General features: G+C 41.1%; 1 protein-coding gene across 6 annotated transcripts; it reads left to right on the forward strand.

The window, feature by feature from the left end:
• Nucleotides 1–11,868: 11,868 nt before the first annotated feature.
• On the forward strand, nt 11,869–19,330 carry LOC311320151 (tetraspanin-5-like). 6 transcript variants are annotated; one of them, XM_084451839.1, is made up of 11 exons: nt 11,869–12,209; nt 13,374–13,424; nt 13,617–13,763; nt 14,725–14,895; nt 15,149–15,274; nt 15,407–15,454; nt 15,701–15,817; nt 16,761–16,822; nt 17,322–17,422; nt 18,403–18,447; nt 18,575–19,324. In XM_084451839.1, the coding sequence occupies exons 1-9, from the start codon at nt 12,129–12,131 to the stop codon at nt 17,392–17,394; spliced, it is 876 nt and encodes a 291-aa protein (XP_084307965.1). In that variant the 5' UTR covers nt 11,869–12,128; the 3' UTR covers nt 17,395–17,422; nt 18,403–18,447; nt 18,575–19,324. The 6 variants fall into 6 exon arrangements, with proteins under 6 accessions (XP_084307965.1, XP_084307963.1, XP_084307966.1 ...); XM_084451837.1 differs by lacking the exon at nt 17,322–17,422 and having other exon boundaries at nt 15,701–16,188; nt 18,575–19,328; XM_084451840.1 differs by lacking the exon at nt 17,322–17,422 and having other exon boundaries at nt 18,575–19,320.
• Nucleotides 19,331–19,692: the final 362 nt, after the last annotated feature.

Consider the following 19,692-nt stretch of genomic DNA (forward strand, 5'->3'; position numbering starts at 1 on the left):
TGTCATATTTATTTATCTTTTATTTATACAGGGAAGAAGCCTTTGAGGCCTGGATCTCTTTTTAAAAATGGTGAAATTATCTGTGCAGTGTCCTCCTTCTTTGTGTTTAATGTGATGAGATCCACCTGTTGTTCTTGAACTGTGTGAGTTAGACATCTGAAAGCATTTAGAATCAGCAACTTTGGAACTGATGTGCTCTGACATAAAAGTTTAGCTTCGGGTTTAGAAAATGTGTATGAAACTTTTTAACCCCTCCCTGAAGAGTACACTAACCCTTTTCAAACTGGCCAAACCACTCACCAACACCCGCTAAAATCTGACTTTTGTCTTCAGTGTGAAAGGATACACTCGGTATACAGTCCCGTGACTAATGACTACAGTAGGCACGGGTATTTACTGGCTCTGATCTGTAAACACAACCCCCGGGGTAGACATGCTGGTTTTCACCCCTTTTCCAGTGCAACGACGACGCGCATTGAAATTGGATGGTGGCTAGCTAGGCTAGTAGTTAGCTAACACCACAGGCATTCTTTACTATTCTAGGATGCAAAATTCTCTTATTTCTGCACCACATAACATCACACATAGCCTAGTGTCCATGCAAAGCCCAATTCAAAGAATGACTTACAAGTATAATGTGCAACCTTTCAAATTAAAGGCATCTTGTTTTGTAGTTAACACCGGAGGCTAGAACTGTAATATAAGGCTCTCTTACAAAGGGCCTCTTCTCCCCACCCCCTTACACAGACTTCGGAACTTGGCCTTTGCTTGGGGGCAGGCACGGCCTGTGATAATGACACACCGCTTGCTGATCCGAATGCTTGTTTCCAGGTGCTCTTAAGTGTTTGCACATGCCTGGGCTGTGTTTTGCAGTCAGTGGGCTACACTGTATATCTTACTTTAGACCTCATCCCATCATCAGCAAGACCACTCCTTTACATCATTCTTCATTTTTGGACGTCTGTCTTTGGGCCTTTTAAAGAGATATTCATGATGTGTTCAGTATTGGATGGAACTGTCATGGGTGAACATAATCCTATAAGGTACTGTACGATCATTCTCAGAATTCTGAGCTCTGGTTGACCTGAAATTGTGGTATTGGTATAAAATCTTGAAAGAAAACTATTTAGACATTTTATTTAACATGCATAGAAAGATATTCATAATATTGTAATGAATGAACGAACAAACTAATAAATGCCGAATGAACCAACGAACACATGCGACTGAAAATATATCCCCCGCCCCAGCGGTTGCTGGGCACAGAGGCAATAAAAACGTATACACAAAGTACTCAAAGTTAAGTAGGAAGGCTATTATGAGGCTGTACATGGCTGTATATTAATTATAGGCTGTGTGTGAGGCTATATGCATATTAAAAGGCTAATGTGTTGTAAATAAATATAGAGAATGTACAGATATCTCTAGTCCAGTATTGCACCTGGAGTACAGTGGACAGGCAGGCAGCATTTAGTGAAGAACCTGTAGTTCACTTGTTTGGGATACCCACTGGGGAACCAACTGTTCAAGTAGCATGAGGATTTGTCCTTGATACCGAGTGTCTGGAATAGGTAGTGACCATCCTTCGGTGGGAGGATTCAATGATCTTCCCTGCTCGTTTCCTGGTCCTGGAGTTGTACAGGTCCTGGATAGTGGGCAGGTTGCATCCGATGACCTGTTCTGCTGCAGTTTGCCCTTGTCACGGGCACTAGAGGCACCAAACCAGACGGTAATGGATGAGGTGAGGATGGATTCAATGATGGCCATGTAAAACTGTCTGTCTGCTGCAGGGTGAATTTCTTCAGCTGGAGCAGGAAGAACATCCTCTGTTCTGCCGTCTTGTGGATGGAGTTGATGTTCTCCTTGAGGTTTCCACTTGAGGCCCTGCAATATGATGGTGCCCAGGAACTTGAACGAATCCCCTGAGTTAACTGTCGAGCCTTTTAGGACGAGGGGACAGGAGAGGGCTCCTTCTGAAGACCACAACCATCTCCACAGATATGCAGGCATTAAGCCAGTTAGGGTACACCAGTAAACCAAGGGTACACCAGTAAACTAAGTGATCAACCTCCCGTTGATGGGCAGACTCAACTCCATTGGAGATTAGGCCATTGAGGTTAGTGTCATATGCAAAAGTCAGGAGCCTGACAGACAGGGTCTCTGGAGGTGCAGTTGTTTGTGTAGAGTAGAGCCAGGGAGAGAGCATCCAGCCATGAAACTGCTTCCTTTTGTCAAGAAATTGGTGATCCGCCAAGAGACGACGCCAGGCACACTTTTAAAAAATGTGTTTATGATTTTTTCCTATTTTCACCCAATTTTCTTGCCAACCACACCCATTGTCCGCTGTCGCTGCTGTGAAGGGTCCATCGCACAACCCCACAGCTACCTGCTACCTATCTCAAGCCTATGACCACGACTCTGACACCAGACAGGGTCGCTGTAGAGCAGTGGACCCTCACGCCGAAATTAAACAAACCACCCTTAGGAGTGACGGCCCAATTATATGCCACTGCCCTGCCGGATCCGGCCATTATTCAAATCTGGCAAGACCAGTTAGAAGATGCTGGGATGACTGGGTTAGAATGCGGAGCTGAAGTCCACAAATAAGATCCTGGCATTTGTTGCAGGGTATCCAGGTACTGTAGTATTAAGTGCAGTATTAGCTCTGTACTGTAGGCAAGCTGCAGAGGGTTGAGGAGAGGGTCAATGTTGGCCTTGAGGTCTGACAAAGGTCTTCATTACCACTAAGCTCAGAGCAACTGGTCTGTAGTCATTACGGTGTGTGATCCTCTGCTTTTTGGGAACCAGGATGGTGGTGGAGGTCTTGAAACACACAGGAACAGCACGTAGGGCCAGTGAGGTGTTGAAAATATCTGTGAACACTACAATTGGTCGACACTATGTTTAAGCTGCTTTGAGCACTCTGCGGGTGTTCTGTCTCTTAAAAAGTCTATTTGCTCTCAGGCAGGGAGAGAGGGGGGGTGTGGGAAGAGTAGGAGGCATTCTAGGGTAGTAAAGTGGATAGATAGATAGATAGATAGATAGATAGATAGATAGATAGATAGATAGATAGATAGATAGATAGATAGATAGATAGATAGATAGATAGATAGATAGAGATATATGCCTACAGTGTCAGTCAAATCAAATAAGCAGTATTTTCTTTTGTCGTTTGTGACCTTTCGTAGTCCTTTCCAGACTGATTAGGAGTTGTTGGCTGAGAAATGCCTCTCCAGCTAGGAAATTAGCCCAATGCCCAAGGTCTTCTGAATCCAGGTCACCAGAGGGCTTCCTCAGACGCTTATCCTCATATTGAGATGTACAAGAGCAATACCCTCATCCTTGATATCGTCAAAGAATTTGCCAAATTTGACCAATTTATTGGTCATGAAGAGAAAGGTCTGGAAGTTAACATAGTCCAGCCAAGGAGGGGAGAATATAGCCTACCTCCTTGGATTTGCCCTGGAGGCAATTTCCTGTGCTCAGTGAGAGAGCCCCTCTAGAACCCTGGGCAGAGGAGGTCCAAAATTGGATCAGGATTAGGCGTCATTACGACAAAACAGTTACATTCCTCACAGTGTTCACAGCTTTCAGAGCTTTCCCAACCCTACCACCCATTCCCAACATCTGCTCCCCTATCTGGCAACCCCACAAAGAGGCTCTCTCCGTGGGGTTAATACTGCACACAAAGTCTGGAGGAGCTGTGGGAATGGAGCGAGTGTGGGATTAGTGAGGGGTCCCTGTTCCGTCACCGTGTTGGTGGTGAGCACACACTACAAAACGAGCACACACTGTAAACGTGCTGAGCGTATGAGTAAGAATGACGGACGAGGTGGATTAAGACGTTATCTCTCAGACTCTCTCTCTTAATCCTCTCTCGCTTTAAGAATGCCGATGGACTTTTGGTTCATTCTACTCACAAGTTACTCAAATTGAATCTGACACTGGAGTTTTCCACCAATCACGCTGCTCATGTACACAGTAACAAAGAACTAACAGTGCAAGTTATACAGGTGTGCTTGTTGTTGATCTTTTGAGAATTAACATTGCTGTCAATTTAGGATGATATACATCAAAAGTTAGGTTAACTCATCACTTATGACATTACAAAATTGTTCTCATTCTGTGCCAAAAACTGCTCCTAAATTGTATAAGCTCTCACTGATACAGGTAGCATTTGTCTATCACACAGCAAATGAATTCCTTTCAGGTAAATCCACACAGAGAAAACAGACCAATTAAGGTGTGCTTCGGGCACACTGTAGTGTGCTACAACAAATTCAAGACAACACATACTGACACTTATACTTGAGCACAATCTCACCAGCCTACCGCCATTGTTCTGAAGACAAGCTATAACACGTCTTTACAAATCTTCACTCTGATTATAAGGTTCAGTTTGAGGTGCCACTGTGTGGTGTGGGGCAGGTTCACACATAGCAAGTCTTGAAAGGAACCTTTGTTGGCTTGGAACAACATGATAATATTGTTGGTGGGGCAGACCTTTTCTTAAAAGCCTTTCAAAGAAATAGAGTGGTGAGGTGATGTTGTCATTATAAAGCTGAAAGCATTGGCGCCATTTGGTTCAGAGTCCAAAATCCCTGTGGGAAAAATGAATGGGATTTGCGAAAAATGCCGAAAATAAGGTCTGTGTTTAACAGAGACTCACATAATAGAGTATGTTTTGTTCTAAAGGTTTACTGGAAAAATGTTTTGGTTGATAGACCATCAGGCTACAACTGGGAAGATTCTGTTAAAATGTGGAGCTGAAGTCCACAATTAGGATTGTAACCTGATGGAGGACAGTGTGCAGGAATCCTCTCATCCTACATACAGTAGATCTTTTTATTCCTACTGTATGCACCTGTCAACTAACACTTGAAGGTATGCAGCAGCTTTAACAGTCAAGATTTGTTCTAAAAGTTAAAATGCATAAATGAATTTGAGTTTTGTGAATTTTGAAGCTCTTAGTTGGTTCTGAGGTAGATGTTGCTGAGATATGCTAACCACTATTGAAATGGCCAAACTGAACTACAGCAGTGAGAATGTGAGATTACCCAATCTGAATAAATACCACACATAACCACAAAACTGCCTTAGCTAGCTCAATCTTATTGTACAGTAAGATATCTGCTGAATTTTTTTCCATGGACAGATTTGGCTACTACGAATGCAAATTTAACATATATTATAGCTAGCTCAGTAAAATGGTTGCACGTCAGAAAGGCATTAGACTACTGTGTCCAGTTTCAATAATGGTTTCAATATCACTAGCAACACTCAAATCAGAGCCAACTAAAAACTTCAAAATTCACAAAACTCATCTTTAGTGATGTATTTTAACTTTTAGAACAAAACGTACTCTATTCTGGGAGTCTCAGTTAAATACAGACCTTATTTTCTGCACTTTCCCCAAACCCATTCATTTTTCACATAGGGATTTTGGACTCAGGACCAAATGGCGCTAATCTTACAGCCTACAAAGTGATGTCAGACCTCACCACTCTAATGTGTTTTATCTATCCATGATCAAACAGTCAATAGCTCCGCCCTTGCCCAGCCTCTAATTGGTTTAGAGAAAAATCAGTCAACAATCTGTGAATCTTTTATTAATTTCAACAATTTTCTACAGATGAGGTACTGGTCTTGTTAGGGATTGATGTGAAGTCAACAGAGACAGATTTGCTTGACTTTCTTTTCTTCTATGAGACAATGTCTCGGACTTGTAAATGTTTGCTGAGCCAAGTTGTAATGTTTGTTGTTGCTTTGAGGTGTTTATTTTCTCATGAAACCAACACATTCTTTTGGTAAGGGTATGTATCTATGTTTCTTTCTTTTTGTATGTGTTTGTATGCATGAATGAGAGTGAGACAGGAAGAGGAAGACGAGATAATACAAAGGGAGGGAGAGGGGGATGTAAAGACTAATAAGATTACAGATTATTCTAAGAACACTATAATTACGTCTGCATGCATCCATCACAACATTTTAAACTAATGTATACTGTAGATAATCCTTTGTTTACTCCAAATGTTCCTGACTACAAATACTAAGAATCCCTAGACAGACCACCATCAATCTCACTGTTTGTGTCCGTGGTACAGAAACAGCCAGCCATAACAGTTCACACAACGGATCTTGCTCGCGAGTCAGAAAAACAGACAGACATGCCCTTACCTGATCTGTTTAGTGTCTCCTACTCCCTCTCTAACCAGGGGATCTCCCAGTGTATGCTCCTCAGCTCTCAGCAGCAATCTCATTGATACAGAATGTTGGTCACTCCTCAATGGCAAGCCCCACCCCAAAAACAGAGAAGAGGGAGAGAAAAAATAGGATGAAGTCAGAAGAAGTCAACGAGCTGCAAAACGAGATGAAAGTGCGAACTCATTAAATGACTTTGTAGCCAGGATCAAAATCATGGAGAACAAAAGAGGAGATTGTAAATGCTTTGACCCTGTCGCACTAGCCAAACTGATGTTTCAAATATATAAATTGATGTTGCTAATTTTTGTTTCTTTGTAGTGTCTTGATTGTTGGACATGGCCAAGTCCATCTTGGAAAAGATGTATTTCTCTCAGTGACACCGACCTGATTTAAATACAGACATGGTTTAATACAGGTTTAACACATCCCTAATTTCATCAAATGAGGAGGATCAAAGATGGGTTGACCTAAAACGAGAAAGAAATGGAAGTGGAAAGTCCTTAAGTCAAACATCTAAGATCAAAGGCATCCACAAGTGCTCCCTGGTCTGGTTTTTGGTTGTGACGCCACATTTGTTATCTATGCTGGGAGCAATGTTTTATGAAGGTATTAGTAATGTTTTTGGGAATATTTGTATGAAAGAATAGCCAAGAAAAACATATCAAGGGAATGCAGTCTAGCTTATCTTTGTATAGATCTGAACTCACTTCCTTTCCCCCCTCTGGAGTTTATTTTTCTTGACATGCTGACACTCATGTCAAGGCCACTGGCAGTGTAATGAGAGAGTGCTGATAACATCTGGAAGAGCAAAGGACACCGTGGTCTTTTAGGGGCTTTTGAAGTCTGCAAGTTAACCTGCCCCTAACCTACGCAGACAGGACCTGAAGGATGGGACCTGGGGCCGTGCTTCGTTCAACAAACGGGACATCTTTGACAAACAAAGCTTTCCATGCACAATTGTTTTAAATCTGCAGTAAGTAATATTTTAGTAAGATTAAGATTAAGTATTGCTATATTGCTAAGATAAAACAAGAGGGATAAGTGATGGAGCTCCTCTGCGAAAAACGCGTCTTTGTAGTCCGCTGTTTACTCTTCTATAGCAATTATAATAATTAGTATAATCTGGTGTAGGGTCGACACCAGATCATTAAAAAAAAAGAAGCTTGGAGCTGAGGATACCTCATCCTGTAGAGGTGTGGCTTGCCACACTTGGCGGTGCGTGCACATGTTGAGAGCCAATCAGCAACACGGGGCATTCTTCTATGGCCTGTGTTCACACAGAAGATTTTGCAAGCTGCTAAAAAAGTGAGGCGCAAAGCAATTCCTCTGGCCAACTCGGGCTACCACTGCAAAGTTGATTGGAGAATCACACAGCACTTCCTCCATGCTCCGTGCAAAAGATATTCTCAACTTTTGAGCGCTGACAAAAAGCAAGTCGCTTTGGCACAGCAGCACTCCCCAATCATTTCATTGTTATCTATGGATCCTCTGATCCATAGATAACAATGAAAAGGAGCACCTCAAAGCTTTGAAAAAATCCTCAGTGTGAACACAGCCGGGTATGGTGTACCCAAACCCACAAACTGTGAGTGAGAAACAGACTTCACTCTGGCAAACAGAATTTTCCTTTGCTGCTATTTTGTAGCTAGCTCGTAGCAGGCTCATAGTGCAGAAGTTACATACTGCAGCTTTAAACGCCCATCCATTTCAAAGAAATGTCATAAATGCTGGAACAGTAACAAGTCGTGAACTCCAGGAAAGGGTGACATATGACAATGTTTGTATATTGGTGTCTTGGAAAAGTCAGAGAAGATGGACTTGGACGCCCTCCCAATGATGAGCTGTGGCAGATGGGGAGCATCTTCAGCCACAGGCCCATCCCACCCAGCTGCAAAACAGAGCGGTTCAGGCCTTCTTTTGTGCCATCAGCCATCAGACTCAATAACAGTTCCTGTTACAGTGTGTTCCGAATGCCTGAGTGTTGTGTTTGTGTGCATTCATGTACAGTATATTATTGAGATTGTATGTATGTATGCATGTATGGATATATTCTATATTTTATGCTGTATATATTTATTGAAATATGCTGTACATTCTCACTCACATTCCCCCCCGGGGATTATTAAAGTTCATCATATCTTATCTTATTTGTGCGTACTGTACATTGTTGAAGGAGGGACTAGGACTGGACATTGACAGAGGGTTTGAGATGGAACGAGCGCACAAGTGAGGCTCAGAGTTGGCGTTTGGCAGATTTGTTGGCCCCAAGGCTCCTCACTGTCTTCCAGGATGTGTTCCAGAGAGGAAGCCTACCAGAAAGTATGCAGGATACAGTAATAACGCTAATTCATAAAAAGACCCACAGTTGTGTGGGAGTTACAGACCTTGTGTCCTTGATTAATGTAGATGCAAAAATCTTGGCCAAGGTCTTGGCAACAAGATTAGAGGGATGCATACCTACACTGATTTACCCAAATCACGTGGGATTTATCAACGGCCGGACATCAGCAGATAATCTACGCAGGATGTTACATCTCGCATAGCAAACGATTAATAGTGTAGAACCGACTTGGCTGGCTGTTGGCTTTCTCCCTGGACGCAGAGAAAGCATTTGATAGGATTGAGTGGGAGTATTTGTTTGCAATATTTCAGCGGTCTGGGATTGATACAGTAGTTCATATATTAAATGGGTAACACTGTTGTATAAAGGTCCAAGGGTGACTGTCCTCACAAATATTTCTACCTCTTTTAAACTCTTGCGTGGGACTAGACAGGGCTGCCCCCTCTCTCCTCTGATCTTCGCCCTGGCTCTGGAGCCTCTGCCATCAGTCATTGGGGCCACATCAATATTAAAGGAATAGTCTCGGGGCTAACAAAACACAAATTGCTTTCATATGCGGATGATATCTTGCTGCTGTCAAGCAACCCCACACTGCACTGCCATAGATTTTGTCCTTGATTGATTCCTTCTCACATATGTCGTAATATAAAATTAATTGGTCTTAGTCTGAAGCTATGCCGTTATCTTAAGTATGTCCCCCGAATATTCATAGCATATGGCAATTTAAATGGCTGAATAATAATAATAATAATAATAATAACTTTAATTTATATAGCGCCTTTCATAGACCCAAGGTCGCTTTACAGGAGGGAGACAAACAAAGCACAGACATCACAGAGAACATGGAACAACAGTAAGAACATGAAACAGTAACATCTATAATTTATAGGCAGAGGCTTACATCTGGATTACTTTACTGGGGTGTCACGATCAACCCAGGTCTGTAAAACATAATTAACTTAAACTTAATACCCCTTATTTAAAAAAAGTGAAAGTAATCTCATAGGACAGATAAATACCTTAGTACCCTAGATTAACAATATAACATACATGTTACCGCTAGATTTTCCTCCCTCTCTCCTTACTAGAGGTAACAGAGCCGTGAGTAGCTTCCTATGGGCGGGCAAGAAGCCCTCTTTCAATAAAAATAAATAGTATGCATCAGTGGAAGAGGGTGGTCTGGGATGCCCCAGAATAGATTGCTACCATTAGACCTCCTCACTCAGTCAGCTATCTAAATCAAATTAATCAGCGAACCGGAGATCTGGTCAGCTATTGTCAAGTGTATTAATGACATACTGAAAAGGCTACAAGTACGCTGACATCCTTTCTGTGGACACATGTCGAGCAGAAGGTTAGTCCATTACTACATTTACATAATGATTATATATATTTACAAAGTAAAAGGTTAGTTTTAGTTAAATTATTAAATTAATGAATAAATGAATGCCTTCCTCAAGCTTGTAGTGCAACAGGCAATTTAGAGGGCTCTGATACAGAGGAACAAGAGACTGAAGAGCAGCAGGAAGATCCAGCATTGGTTCCCCTGTCAGATACAGCAGATCTAGCTCCGGCTCCCCAACCTGGGAGAACCTCACAATGAACAAGCCAGGGCATCCGGAAGACAGAGAAGTAGAAGCCCCAACTCTGAGCTGAACCAAAAATTTGCTGAATATCTTACAACTCCAGCAAATGCACCTGAGCCAGCAGCACCAAAAGATGCTTCTTGCTGAGTTTGGTCCCTCAAATGAATCAACTCAATGACCGAAATAAAACAAAAGCTTAACTGAGGTTCTTAAAACACTGATGACCTTGCTACATCCCAAGAGGAGAGTAGGCCCATGACACGCCAATGTCCACCATGTACCACAGCCATACGATACATTCAGGTCTGTTACAGAGCACTGGGGAGCTGGAAGCCCCAACTGCCTCTCGCCATCCCTATACTTAACATTTTCATTCACTTTTATTTAAACAGGGAGGTCAAACATATGTTTGTTATTCAGTTGTGTATTAAGCATGTGGTGTAACAAAGCCAAGTCTATGTTCCTACTTCGTGGACCTACATTGTGTTACTGGCATGCCCTCCTGTGGATTTATTTTGAAACTGCATCCATTCAGTTTTGTGTGGCCTATCTTATAGGCTATCCTCTGTTTCTAGACTAAAAAAAATCGTTCCCTTAAAGAAAAAGATCATCATACAAATACTAAATATGTTCACCTCTATATTAACTGTGGTTGATGAGTCAGGTCACTCCGTTACAACAGTATGTGTGGTATGGGCCTCTCCTTCATGTTGTCCTCTGTGCTGATGTCTGCGCCTCTCATGTTCTGTTGGCATGCTGTCCTGATACCATGTTACTTTACTAGTGATGTCCTGTTGCCATGCTGTGTCTCTCATGTCGTGTATGGTGTCGATCCTTGTATGGGTTATTCTTCTCTACATTTTGCCTCATACAGTTATTGTGAATAAGAATTCGTTCTTAACTAACTTGCCTGGTAAAATAAAGGTTCAAAAACAAAAAACTCGTAGGCCTAATGTAATTCATGAGGCATGTAGCCTCACAGTGAAGAGAAATGAGAGAAGCCAGCGTTAGTCATGCGCCTCCAAACTCACAGTGCAGAATCCACGAGAAGGAATCCACCGCTATGCTGACTTCAGAACAGGTGTCACTGGACTCTTCAAAGACAGAGAGCTGTGCCTGCCAACAGAAGACCAAGCAGGGAAGGTTATTACATTATACTGTATGTATAGGCTACATATAGGTGTCTGTCGCTCGTCAGTAGGCATATTGCGCCCATCCTCGTTCGCGTCATCTTCTTATAAGAAATATACTAGTCTTCTTATAGAAGTAGGCCTATACTCATCTGACACACATGACCACCTTCCATGAACACAGCTTTAGGTAGCTTAGCTACAGTAGCCTATATCTCCGAAAAACTAGCAATTAGATGGCACAGGTCCCCGTATTTATACTGAGTGATTTTAACAAAATTCTGCTCTAAAGCAGCCATTTGTCATTCTTTTGTCACAGTTGAATTAATTGGTGTTTGTCTGGATTTCGCTAAATGCGTAGCCCTATATTATAAATTAGGGCATATTTTGCATATTTTCACTCATTCATTATTATTCGTTTTGTAGGATATCCAATCTGACCGTGATTTATATTAACCTATTCAGACCATGGAGGTATAGAGTAGGCCACAAGAGGAAGTGCCCACCCACTTGTAGGCTAAATCTGATTGGTTGCTTGAGCTGTCCTTAACGAGCAGCCAGGGTCTGTTAATTTCATTGGAGACTGGCAAAACCCGTTATTCCACGATATTCAGTGGCCTGCGTTAAATTTTGATACATTGCATCATTCGTGCACGATCAGTTTCTGTAGCCTACGATTTTGTTTTGGAGGCGCTGACAAAGGCCAGAGAGATATGTTCGCATAATGTTTCTTATATATTGGAATAGAGCGCTATAGCAGTAGGCTGGGGATTATACTAAGTGCTACCTAGTCTACTGCCCCCGCGTGAACAAAGCCTACAGCTGTTTATTTATGTGGGAACAAATCAAAGTTTACAAAAAGCAAGGATGTCAGGGAACCATTATAAAGACCATGAAGTCAGTTGCTGCATCAAATATTTCATTTTCGGATTCAACATAATATTTTGGGTAAGTGCGTTTTTATTAGGCTCCTGCTAAATTTCCGGTCATTGTATCCATTAGCCTACAGTATGTGCGTAGCTTTACACATTTTGCAATGAAATATTTGGAAATAAACACCTTATTAAAAAGTCTAATGATAATTTAAACAGTATTTTCAAGTTTCAGTTGTTATTGGTTTGCGGATCGGGTCGTAGCAGGTGCAAACATTTCCGTAGTAGGCCGAACGAGTGCCTTAGCATTTGGTCCGATTCGCATGATGTGCAATTCTGCATTTGAAGCTCTAGAGATCCTCTACAGTGGCCGGTTGGGGGCAAAGTCCGTAGCCTAAATACAAGATAGCGTAGTTTATAACTAGCGAGATATTATTGGGTTGTACCACGGACACTTGGAATTCACTAACCACCCTCATTGACCCAGTCAGCTCGTTATTAAGATTCCCAACGGAACCGTTCTAGTGCCTACATCTGACCATTCCCTATGGACACTTCGTTTGGTGGGAATGGTTTTCCCTATATTCTGCTGGAAATGAGTGGAACACTTCAAAATACCCCTGCAACCTTTATATCTATTGATGTATTTATCACCTACAGTATGTTGTAATTAGCCTACAGGTTTCTGGTAAGGACGTGGCACTCCATTTTACTAATCAACTTAGCTGGTGCATCTGACCCGATGGTTCAAGGTTCAACCTACTGTCCACCAAATCGGATTTGACTCACGTGATCTTATTCGTGCCTACTTGCTCACTATTGTAATTCCTGTGCTTGCTGAAGGTAATGAGACTTTTTTGAATCACTAAAACGTTAACCATTTAAGATATAAACACCATCCCAGCCTTATTTGGTGCAGACTGCTATTTTATGCTAGGGTTTCACTTTAATATTAGCTATATTCATAAATATTTAACCTAATATTCGCTTCAACAATACTGTTTGAGCCACAATAGCTCACCAATGAATGGATATCTATGGGACATTGATCTCTACTGCTTTTTTCAAAATTTTCTTCATTTTTGAAGCTAGTCTCCATTCAAACCTTGAATTATTCAAAATGACAAGCTTATTATGGCTTTTCTCTCTTCTTTTTTCTTTTAGATCCAATTAAATTTGAATTGAATGCGACCACAAGTTTTCAATCATAATTATGTTTCATATTTTAAACTCTTGTCAGTTGCTAGGGATGGCCTTCCTTGGAATTGGACTGTGGGCATGGAGTGAGAAGGTAAGTGGGCAGTTTTAACTTTGAATGACGAAAATTTGAAGTAGGACACACAAGACTCCAATAGGCTTGCCCCACATTGCCACAATGTACTTCTCCACTTGTTCATGAAGCACATTACATTAGAAATAGGCCACATTGGAAGAGAATGTACGGTATATAACTAACCTCCAGTCTGTCTGTGTGTCTGTCCAGGGTGTCCTCTCGAACATCTCCTCCATCACAGACCTGGGGGGTCTGGACCCTGTCTGGCTCTTCATGGTGGCTGGAGGGGTCATGTTCATCCTGGGCTTCGCCGGCTGTATCGGAGCACTGAGGGAAAACACCTTTCTACTCAAGTTTGTAAGTATACCGACATTTGAATGAAATTGACAGTCTGGCCAAAAGGACCAGACTATCATTGTGTTAATTTCATAATGCACAGCATCCCGAATTTCCTCAAGGGGATTAATAAAGTATCTATCTATCTATCTATCTATCTATCTATCTATCTATCTATCTATCATTATCTAGAACTTCCTCACACTTTGATCTATCTTACAATAATGCTTTCTATCATTTTATATTCTTCATAAATATTTTATTTTTATTTAACCTTTAATTCATCAGGCAAGTCATTAAAAACAGATTTATAATTACAGTGGCTGCCTCACTTTCGTGAGGTTATGAATTTAGTAATAAAGTAATAATAGAGTAATGGTACAAAATGTTTTTAAATAGGCTGTTTTGTTAGTCTGTTGTTATATGACAAAAAACAAAAACATTTGAGACTTATTTTGGCTTATTACTCTGTCTCTGTTCCAGTGTCACATATTTCTGAATGTCACTTACACCCTTAACAACAAACAAAAAGTAATATAATGTTGGCGGAAGTGACATTTTGGCTAAATTTAATAGTTTTGTAGTTTTTTTTTTTTTTTAACTATCTTTTAAACTATGAATTCCTTGAAACCTAATCTCTATGAAAGAATTAGATTGCTCAAATATGTTGAATAAATACAATCAATTAAAAGTTTGTTTTTGCTCTAAAATTCTGAAAATGTCACTTATGCTCCAAGTCATCGCAGTGTTGTTTGGCATCTAATGCAGATGTACAGTAATACTGAATCATTGAGAAGTACAGTAGCTATAACACAACCGTCCTTGCTTTGGCTCTACTCCCTCTCTCTGTGTCCCTGAGAAAACCTTTTTTGACAAGACAGGTAGGCAGGTGGCCATGAGAACATGTTAGCTGCAGTCCTTCTGGTGTATTTGAGAATTTAGCCCGAGCCTTGTGTGTTTGTTATCCCCCTACCTGTTCCAGTTCTCTGTGTTTCTGGGCATCATCTTCTTCCTGGAGCTGACTGCAGGAGTCCTGGCCTTCGTCTTTAAGGACTGGATCAAGGACCAGCTCAACCTATTTATCAACAACAACATCAGAGCGTACAGAGACGACATTGACCTGCAGAACCTCATAGACTTCACTCAGGAATATGTAAGCATTTTAAGAGCTGTTTTTCCCAGACACAGATTAAGCCTAGCCCTAAATTTAAAAAAATGTCAGAATTAGGTTTTTGATTAGTGAGGATTTCACTTTTACAATATCTGTCCCAAGCAATGGAGCTCTATGTTTAGTCACATGTCATTGCTACTGTACATATATGCTGCAGCAGACCAGATTGTTGGAGACATGGCGTGGTGCGTATTGGTAAAGAGTTAATGATTTTTTGGGCCTGTTTCCTCTGTAGTGGGAGTGTTGTGGTGCCTTCGGGGCTGATGACTGGAACCTCAACATTTACTTCAACTGCACTGACGGGAACCCAAGCAGGGAGAAGTGTGGCGTCCCTTTCTCCTGCTGCACTAAAGATCCTGCGGTAGGGAATGAGTGAATACACATGCACGGACGCACACACACACACACACACACACAGGAAAGGACAATGGATTTCAGTTCAAATGGTGGGTGGCATTGTTCTGATTTGATTACACTCATTTCTCTTCACTAGGAGGACGTCATAAACACTCAGTGTGGTTATGACATTCGTGCTGAAGGGGTGAGTCATACCTCCAATTCTCTTCACATTTCTCCCACTCCCCTTTATGTGTCTTGCTGCTGTTTTATGTTAAAAGTCCTATTCCAGCACTCAGAAATGTGTCAATATGTAGTTTTGATGTTGTTAGTTATTGTCTGTATTGAGTTCAACTCAACACAAAATCTGTTAATTTATGTATACCTTTCTATATCAGTATGGTTAGCAATACAGTACATAGTAAACCTCTAATGCCTTTGCCTTTGTTAGGATGCAGAGCAGAAAGCCTACATCAACGTGAAAGGTTGTGTGCCGCAGTTTGAGAAGTGGTTTCAGGACAACCTCACAGTGGTAGCGGGCATCTTCGTAGGGGTTGCACTGTTACAGGTGAGGGTATTTCCTCCCACTTTCCGTTTTAATGATACACAAAATGTACTACATGGGAACAAGCATCCAACTCCAAATTTGTGTTTATTTTTGCATTTTAATGAACCTGATGCGCCAAATGCTTTGCTTTTCATAACCATCTGGGAACTCTCCGTTGGAAACTGTTTGAAAAAGGGAAGGCGCTGTAAGAAAGTGATTGGATGAACCACGCGCTAACTTCATTCGCTCCTCACTGTCGTCACACCTAAACCAGCCCAGCGTAGCCGTTTGAATTTCCTCATAGAACACTGGTTGGCGAGATCGTTTTCTGAGCTGGCACTCTACGGATCTCTATGGAGAGTATCCAGGCTGATTTATGAGAGAAACAGAATGTAAGCTTGCAAAATCAGGATGGTCTCACCAGGATACATTTTAATACTAGTATCTACTGATTTTCACATCAGTGCTTGAATTGGGCCAGAGCACCATACTGAGATAGCCCTCTGACCTTTGGTGTTACACTGGTCAGGTCTGGAAGCCAGTCATGGTCTGGAAATGGCCTTTAATGATAGTTGGATAGTAGATGGATGCAAATAAAGTGGACAGCATGTTTGTCTCAAACGCTTGTGCCTTAATACAAATTTACTACATGTTTATTCCCACAAAACACTCAATGTACTGTTCAGTGATACATTGATAATGTGCACTGTATACATGCATATCAGAGACCTTGTCAACACTGTATAGTACATTTTAAGTGCATGTTCTTATTCTTTTATAGACTACTAGACTGTAATGGAATAATCTTTATTAGCAGTGAATAAGCAAACGTCTCTATAGCAAAATGTCATGAGTGGATTTTGGTGAACATAGCTTAATGGGCCAAGATGGAATACTTACACCTCTTCCCTCCAAAGTCACGCACTGCACAGCATGAAATGAAATTGTTTTCTCTCTTTTACAGATTTTTGGGATATGCTTGGCACAAAATCTAGTGAGTGACATTGAAGCTGTGAGAGCAAGCTGGTAAGAAAACCTTATCATTTTAACTTCAAATGTATATTTCTCAACAAATTTAGCTCACCTATATCAAGTGTATCCACCATAGATTGTTATCAATGCACCATGAGAATTTGCACTGTAATGTTTTCATGAAATATAGCTTTTTTTTCTTTGTTATGAACGTGTCACAGCATGTGAGCCATAATTTCATGTCCATTAGGAATTAAAATTGAAAAATGTTATGCTGGTATTTAGCAGAACATCTGTTCCTGAGCATGCTTGCAAAGGTTCAACCCACAAACGACTCAGCCCAGCTGTATCATTTCATATAGCACACTACCTCACAACTTATCACTCAAGAGCACTGGCGCTTTGAGGGGGGGGCACACGCTTCTGACTTGGCCTGACTTTTGTCAGGAGCGGTTAGGAGCACCTTCAGCTTGGTGCATTTCCAGCTTAACTATGCGTTATCATACCAACTCGCCTCACGCCTCATTCTCGCCCTCCCTCCATGCCTCGTCAGGGTGCCCCCTTCCTTTGGCATGCGACGTCCCCCGCCACATGCCAGCAAGAAAGCGTCTGCGTACTACTCGTGAGGGACTCCCATGTGTGTGTATGAGGCTGGTGGGTGCCAACCATCCATTTTCTTCATTCCTTTTGTCCGCATTGATGTGATTTGTTAGGTGTGATGTGAGAAGTCCTGTGTAGTGTGTGTTGTGAAGTACCCACTACCCACCATAATGGAGGAAGTTCCCATTTTTGAGATTTTTGACAATACATTTTAAATAGTAAATCCTTTTTACCTCTACTCGACTTGTTTATCACCAACTCCGGAGCAGATGACCGTCACTGCAGCAACTTTTGATTGTAGCCTGTTCTCTCCTTTTAGCACAACAGCGAGCATTGTCACATTGTTCTACACATTTTCAACAGCCTCCTTGTTTTGTGCAATATTTTGTCTAAAAATATTTGAAACCTCTTAAAATAAGAAAGTATTAGTTTTAGCCGATAATAGTTTTAGCTTCATAAATGCTGAATATATTTTGGAGATGGAGGACTGTATATACAAATGTTTAAAGACACTAACGTATGACAACTCAATCAAATGTTTAAAGACACGAATATGACAACTCAATCAGCAAATTGCATGTAAACCATCACTGGCTCTGCTAACCTTCACACAGAAAGCAAGAAACCTTCACACAGAAAGCCCTTACAGTGTTTTTGAACTGAACATCCAAACATAATTTTTCGTAAAACTTTATCAATAATGTCATTGTTATAAAGCTGAGGCCTCTCCCTGGCCGGCCAGGTAAACTCTGTACTGAGCTCCAGCTCTGCACCCGGCTCTGACCCCTCACGCATGTTCCTACATCTACTCCCTTGTTCAATAATCTTGAAGTGTTCTAATACTATTCCCTCCTTTTCATTGACAGTGCTGGGTAAATTAAATGAACCCATTTCTCCCTATCTCACCACATTCTTTCATCCATAATTTCTCTCAGGTTCAGTTGTCAAACATTCCTGGCTGTTTGTATATTTTTACTTTAAGTACAATTCATGTAATAAGTCCTCTTTGCTTTCTTCTCTCTCTTCCTGTGCAGTTTCTTTACCTAACGTTGCCACAGTCTTCACTCTGGGACTCACAGGTATTTTACTTTTATACTTTTTAATCTGATAAACTAAAATAGTTTAAAAAATCTATTTGTTCAGTCCAAATCTTGTCACATAATGGGACATGTCCAGTGAATAAACATAATGTCACTGTTTTCTCAGGTTTTTGTAGGACGTGTGCCCCTGCATCAGAAGCACTAGACAAGCCTACTACTGTAGCAGTGCTGGACAAGTAGCTACTGTAGTTCAGATAGTTTCAAGGCCTCCTGCACCTTTCCTGTCTGGGACCAGCACCTTGTAGTCCACCTTTCAAGGACATTCCATTTTATAAAACTTTTAACTTTGTTAAATGCACTGCCAGTGCTGTCACAATGACAGACACTGGACTGTTTTCTTTTTGGTGTGTGTATATATATATATGTGTGAAATACAGTCATAGCATTTTGAAAGAAGAGTGTTTGCTTTAAGTTATTCCTCTGCTGAAGTGTCATCACATCTTGAGTATTTGTTAGGCACATATGTGCTTTATTGATGAAGTATTCATTTTGTGTATTTTAGTAATTGGGGTTTAACATTATTAAAATTCTTACAAATATTTGAGGAAGGCTTAATTTGTTTGCTTTCCAGAATGAATGGAACCAAGCATTTCACCTCAAGCATTTCAAATACTTCCAACTCAGGACTGCTGAATAGACAGTTATAACCTCACATTTAAAGATGGCTGCTGTCCTGTCCTGGCCTAAGGCCCATGTTTATATCACCTCAGAGATCCTGAAACCTTCACCAGCGAGTTGAATCATGATTTCTCTGAATGTGTGTCACTCCCATGGAGGCCAAGGCAGATCTGCCCCGCACTGGTTCTAACTACCTCATCTTCTTACTTCATTGTAGGAAAACAACAACTTTTGACCTGCTGACATTGTTTATAACACCAATTATTAATAAAGGATGATAATGAATAAGATTAATTAAATGTCTCCTGTCCCTCCTGACTTTTGGTCTTTTTACAGTCCATTATTCATTACTTTTACATTTGATTTAGGTCTGATCTAAAGATTCAACTACAGTTTTAACTACAACCTGCTCGTTCGCCAAGCGTATTTGAGACTTGAAAGTGTTAGATGTGCTCCACCAAGAATGATTAGGAATGTCTAAGAAACAAGACACTAATTTGGCGCAAAAGCAGATTAAACCAAATAGCTAGTTACAACAGTCAAAATCACCAAGTCACACCAAATATTATCGCCAGCAATCGTCTTTAATTATCTGTTGAGTTACAA

Source organism: Borostomias antarcticus (assembly GCF_949987555.1).
Source record: "Borostomias antarcticus genome assembly, chromosome: 17".
NCBI classification, from domain to species: domain Eukaryota; kingdom Metazoa; phylum Chordata; class Actinopteri; order Stomiiformes; family Stomiidae; genus Borostomias; species Borostomias antarcticus.

What these genes read in the sequence shown, in the direction of transcription:
- LOC311320151 (XM_084451835.1), top strand. Translation starts at nt 12,129, where the DNA reads ATGTCAGGGAACCATTATAAAGACCATGAAGTCAGTTGCTGCATCAAA. An exon ending in TGTGGGCATGGAGTGAGAAG is followed by an intron (nt 13,425 to 13,616) that starts GTAAGTGGGCAG and finishes GTGTCTGTCCAG; the next exon opens with GGTGTCCTCTCGAACATCTC. An exon ending in ATGACATTCGTGCTGAAGGG is followed by an intron (nt 15,455 to 15,700) that starts GTGAGTCATACC and finishes TGCCTTTGTTAG; the next exon opens with GATGCAGAGCAGAAAGCCTA.